We start from the raw sequence: 6,241 nt of genomic DNA, 5'->3' as shown, positions 1-6,241 counted from the left end.
GTGTGTGTGTGTGTGTGTGTGTGTGTGTGTGTGTGTGTGTGTGTGTGAGAAGCCTTCAGTCCCTTTTCAATTTTCCATTTATCGGTTATAAGTTAGGAGCCCACTGTTGAAATCACACAGAATGTCCTTTAATGATTAGTGTGGTGTATAAGACAACCAAGCACTGTTTACAGCAACACTATGTATTCACGTTTCATTCTGGCTGTCAATACGTATTTGTGACTAGCAGAGAGGATCTTTTAGTAACACCTTCAGTTAACCTGTTCGACCAGCAGGTGGCATATTGCAGCTGTATTTCCCCCCCATAGTCTTCCTCCACATAAAGAAACAATAGTCTGTGACAAGAAAAGTGTTTTAAAGGTAGGTCTGGGTTTTGCTTAAACATTAGTGAGTAATGTAGTTTGTTCAGCTCGTTCTGGCTTTGGATTGGTTCGTGTCTGACTCTGCCAGCCAATAGAGTCGCTGTAGCTGTGAGTCATCATCATGTTGCATGTTGCTGTCCATTTCTAGGAGTGGTCCCATTGATAATAACATGTGCCGCAGCTCATCAAAACCCCCCGCAGCATGTCCACCGCCTCCAGACACGCTGCCTCCAGCACCCAACAGGTACTGCATCACAAACAGCCCACAGGGAGGGAGAGGGACGGGGGGGGGATTCATTTCTGCACTGTCATTTTCTGCTTTGCTGCCCACATTTCCCCACCCGTCTCATGACATGTAGCACTGCAGCAAGGACCCTTGAATGCAATGTGAATTTCAATGCAATGAGAGGAAACGGGAGTTTTTAATTATTTTTATTTCATCTTTTTCTTTGTTTTACACTTAAATGTTCATTTGTAAACAATAACAAATTGAATGTGCCAGCTCACCTGCAGTGAAATACATTTTTCATTACAAATGAGTGGGGAAAATAACACACAGAAGGCACAAGAAAACATGTGAAGTAGACGGAGTCTGGTGAACGTTAAACACGAGGACCTTGATCAATAGAAACATAAACAGCTAAGAACAACAAGCTGTCAGACAGAATAGCAGAAGGAGCGACCTGAAACATTGTAGGCAAGGAATGGAATATATTTATATATAATATACATATATATGTATGTATGTATATACAGTATATGTATACCACCACACTTTCTTTTAAAATAATCTATTTTTGTTCACTGTAGTCCACTGCAGAGGATGCTATCTGACCTTAAGTTCAAGATGAGTAGTTGTTTACTGTAAAGAGGTTCTGCTGTTCTTTGGGTTTTGAAGAGTAACTGTGGCTGGGATTCAATTCATTACATCAGTTTCAACAAAACACTGACAAATGAACAGCTTATTGTGCTTTTCTTTCATATTCACTGTCAAAGGAGCCTAACTGTTTTAAGTAATCAGTACTTCACACCATCTACAGGTGCTTCTGGTATCACAGGCTTTTCTGTCTCTCCCTCCCTCCTGCAGGTCTGTCAGTGGGAAGAAGCTGTGCTCCAGCTGTGGGCAGCCTTTGGGGAAGGGGGCGGCCATGATCATAGAGACCCTCAGTCTTTACTTCCACATTCACTGCTTCAAGGTCGGTGACAGAATTTATTTAGTTTTTTATTCATTTAATTATCTATTACAAGTATGAATGCTACTGTACCTTAACAGTAGTGTTGGTGTATGTTGTGCAGCAATTATTGTGTTCAAATCTACAGTTGTTGTACAAAAACTACCACAAACATATCGGTGATCCACACTGTTTCACTGGCTGACATGTTTACGTCATTACAATGAGCGGCGCTATTTCAAGTCAGTCCTTCATACAACGTCCTGCTGCCAGAAAGACTCACAAGAGCACCAAATGTATATTAATCCGCAGTTGAAAATAGTCCCCCTGTCTCTCTTCAGTGCGGTGTGTGTAAGGGACAGTTAGGCGACACGACTACGGGGACGGACGTCCGGATCAGAAACGGCCTCCTCAACTGCCACCAGTGCTACATCCGCTCCCGCTGTAAGTCCCTCCTCCCTCTGTGCTCTCACACAAGCTTTGCCCTGATACTCTCCCTCTTTTGTCTCACCCCTTTTCTCTCTGTCTGCTGTTTCTACAACAATGTTTCAAACCATCCATCCACATCATTAATGAGTTCCAGGCACATCAACCACCAGTCTGAATATCTAAAAACACAACCACCAGGAATAAAAAGATAACTTCCCCGTTACGTAACGCTCATAAACACAAAGTTTAATTGTTCTCCAATATTACAAAAAAGGGTAAGGTGTTGTTGTTCCTTATTGTTTGGTAATGTCGGCCATATTTCATCTTTTCACTGATGAATCATTTCAATAAGGTGATGGTGTCATAGCACCAGCAGTAAATACGGTGCTCATAAACCCGGTAAAGAAAAATAGACAAAGCTTTGTTTGGTTTATTATTTTCAAAGCAAACCTGACACTGTTTTATGATCAAAAAATGAAAGGTGCACTTCAAAGGTTTCATTCTTTATTGCAGCCTCTCTGTGTGGCTGATAAGACGAGTGTACTTTAATATAGAAATCCGACCCGGTGCAGCTTTAATAAAGGAAGTGTCAGACACAGTGAAGCTTGGCTCAATGGGTCGGTGGATCTGAAGCTGCATCAGGAGGAAGAGAAACATGTATTAGCTGGGAGAGGATGACGGTAACTTTCCGTCCCTTTCTCCTTGTCTGCACGAGAGCAGAAGTTCAAGCTCACATTTACATAACCTCTCAGCAGCTGTTATCATTTGGGGATCAACCACAAAATCAAATCAGAGACTCAATCAAAAGACTCCAAAGTCATTATTAGAGAGCTTTTCTTTCATTAGAGCTGCATGTCCTTGGCCTTCTACAAACCCCTAAAACAATTTTGGTTTATAAAAATTGTGGGCTTCCTTTTCTGTCTTTCTTTTTCCTTTCAAGCGGCCGGACAGCCAACCACATTGTGACGCTCAACAGAAAAGCACAAGGTTCACCGGAAGAAACCCCATCCCTGTTCTAAAGCGATTATCTGCACATCATGTCCTTCACAGCGTGTTGGGATCTTTGCATCCTCTGCAGCTCAGTAACCAATGAAGATTCATCACGGGGGCCAAACGGGGGATCTGGGGACAGTCAAACGTTTAAAAAATATATATATATATATTCTACGTGTTTTATGTCATCTGATATGTGAGTGAAATCTGGATTTGATTGGTCCACGTACCACCACAGACTCTGTTCCATCATGCAGCAAGAGAGGGAGAGAGAGACTGTTCTGGGGTGGCGGCCATGTTGAAAATAAAAGGCAATAGTGATAGCAATAACCATGCTTCAAACACAGGTAGGCTGATGTTAACGTCCTACACTGTCAGAGTGAACACACAAAGAGAAAATATGGTGTTCAAGTCGTTGGTTACGTTGAAGCAGATTCTATTTTCCTGATTGGAAAAAACTATTCAATTCCATATGATGTAAATGCAGTATATTAGTTACTGAATCATTGTGTTATCATTTAAGAAAGATTTTCTTAATTTGGATAGAAATCCAAAAACTGGTGGGAAAACTGAATGTGTGGTCAGGCAGCTCAATTTGCATTTTTTTTTTATTTCTCCAAACAGACGGGATCTGTAAAATATTAATAATTTTATGACCCTTTAATTTTAAAACAACAATATATAGAGAAACTTCATTTAGAAAGTACAGTAAAGGTCACTATAAACCCACTACTTTGATCCTTTGGCCCTCACAGTGGCCCCTAATGTCTCCTGTTCTGTGCTCCTGAACAAAATTAGCTTCTGATACAAAACCCACATATTAAAGATGTAGTTTCATCTTCAGGGCAATAACTCGACTCGTGAGCTGTTTTTGTGCTTTTGGGTCACAGCAGGTCGGCTCGGAAAGTCAGGACTTTAATGTGCCTTAGGAAAAGCAAGGTGATGCAGGAAGAAACGCACCAGCTGTATGGTGTTTGATTTCTTTTTTCTTTTCTTTTTTAAGGGTGGAGGGAGGGATTTGGCCAAATTTGAACCTTAAACTGCAGACAGACGGGCTGCATCTCTCCCTTGCATCACGCTTTACTTCACTTGATAAATACTGCTTATTTTACATAAACACCCTTCATTTTACCCCCCCCTCGACCCCTCCGTGATTTGCAGTGATAAAAAGCAGTGCAAAGGAACACATTTGTTAAAAATATATACTGCAGGGGATACCATTGACTTATTTCTGAATGTTTTATTCTAGAGAGATATAGACTTCTGTATGCTATTAATTGAGGTAATTTTGATAATTGCTCAGTGGTAGGATTCATTTATACAATTACAAAAACACAACGTTGCATCTAGTTGAACAGCAGAGGTGATATGAACACTCGTACCAGCAGCAGTTGCACCCGTGCAATATTTGGTTGGATGAAAACTAAAGATCTGTGCCGCCATGGTGGACATTTGAAATCACTTGCTTCATTTTTTTGGACTTGTATGAGAGGAGCTCGGTTGTGTATTGCGGATGTTAAAAAAGAAAAATGCACGTTTAAGCCTAAAACCAAATGATTTGCTGTATGAAAGCAAACTAGCAGCCTCCTCCTCCTGAACGGCGTCCTATAGCCAAGCTTCTCCTCCGGGTCCATCTCTCTGATCTACAGTATTTTTAAGCTTCTGTTCTGGTTGTGTATTTTTTTTTTTTTTTATCCTCATTTAGTTCATGAATAAATCTCGAGTCTCTTATAGCGGGATCTTTGAGGCGGAGCTCTATATTCAGAAGGTCGTCTTAACAGGATGGTTGGGGAATGGAGCCTTCACGTCTGTTCTGTATTTATTGTAATATTCACCTGAACACTATCCGAAATATAGATTCATTTGATGTTTAAATGCAATGGCATTTATAGCAAACTGTATGTTTATAAATAAAATGTTATAAATTAAATCTGTGATTCTGTCTGTTATTTTTCCAATAATCCCCCCCCCCCAAAAAGAAGAAAAGTCATAAACTCGCAGAGGAAACGGTGAATAAATACTTGATACTGCACATGGCGTCTTCTGTTAATAACCAATGTGTAAAAGAAGAACCTAAATATCAAGTATATATTTGGAAACCGGTGTCCAGTCAAAGTTTTTTACATTTCAAATAGTTTTGAATGCAGCACTGCCCAAGTGGTTTATTTGTTCATTGACTTATTTTATTATTTAACCTTTTTTAACCAGGTAATTCTCGATGAGGGAGATTTGGAAAAAAAAACTATATGAATTTGTAAGCAATATAACAAAGAAAATACAAAGTCAGAGGACATGGCTAAAAAATCAGATGCAACTGAGAAAATAGATATTACTATTGAATTCTGCCATTAACGTTAGATTCATCATTCGTCTTAATTTAGTTTAATTTAAAGACCGAATATGGTTAGACTCCGTAGAAATGACTGGTTGAGTGTTGGGTTTAGTTGTAAGGCACCTGAACAAGTGTTACATCGAAATATGTGAACTGATTAGGAACTTCAGCTTGTTGCCAAAGATATGCATTCATAATATTTCCATTGGTGTCACAAGTTCTCATAAATTGTGACTGTGGAGATACAGATAGTGTCGCACATTTAAATAGCTGTGACAGACAGTTTTTCAGGTCGGTGTAAAGAGTCACAGCTGTCAGTGTTTGGTCATTATTTGTGCACAAAATGTTATGGGTCACAGATTTTTGTGTAACACCTGCTTCAGAAATTCCCCTTAAAAAGGTCAGTGCAATGTTGAGCTTTAAAATTTATATTTTCTTGCATCGATGCAGCGTTTTTTTTTTAATTCGGTTCCACACTACATTTTGGATATTTGCATTTAAACTGGGTGAAATTATGTTAATTTAAAGGTGACTGTTTTCACCGTTTAGGAGAAGTTAGTGAATACTCAGTGAATTGTTGAGCTGTCCGTGGTGCTGAAATCTCCGGCCTGTGCAAACGACCATGACTGAAAATAAACTTCTATTCATTTATGACCGAGTAATTATTAAGAAGCTTGTTTCAGGTTTGTGTAGTTAAAGATTACGTAAACGGATAATATAATAACGAATAACATTCCCCACCAAAGAAAACATGACAAAAGCATCTTGGACTATTATTATTTTTTTTTTTATCATCAACAACCATTTCAATGGTACACCTGGAAAACTATGTGCACATGTAGAAATATTTCCTTCTTAAATATAAGCATTCATTACCTACATATAAATAACTTTCAGATCCTGGACAAAACGTGTTACATAATGCTCACAAAATGGAAGAGAAATCATCGTAA

At 39.2% G+C, this 6,241-nt stretch overlaps 1 protein-coding gene across 1 annotated transcript in view; it reads left to right on the top strand.

Annotated features, from left to right (window-relative positions):
• The window catches only part of LOC116394068 (LIM and calponin homology domains-containing protein 1), a 74,697-nt gene extending 69,811 nt beyond the window's left edge, over nt 1–4,886 (top strand). Inside the window, 4 exon segments of the mRNA XM_031866856.1 lie at nt 511–606; nt 1,450–1,558; nt 1,876–1,978; nt 2,904–4,886. Coding sequence (XP_031722716.1) covers nt 511–606; nt 1,450–1,558; nt 1,876–1,978; nt 2,904–2,929 — 334 coding nt within the window. The 3' untranslated portion in view covers nt 2,930–4,886.
• The last annotated feature ends 1,355 nt before the right edge of the window (nt 4,887–6,241 follow it).

The sequence above is a fragment of the Anarrhichthys ocellatus genome, unplaced genomic scaffold (assembly GCF_004355925.1).
Source record: "Anarrhichthys ocellatus isolate YVR2014 unplaced genomic scaffold, GSC_Weel_1.0 scaffold37, whole genome shotgun sequence".
Classification (NCBI taxonomy): domain Eukaryota; kingdom Metazoa; phylum Chordata; class Actinopteri; order Perciformes; family Anarhichadidae; genus Anarrhichthys; species Anarrhichthys ocellatus.
This window is presented reverse-complemented; position numbering and strand designations above follow the sequence as displayed.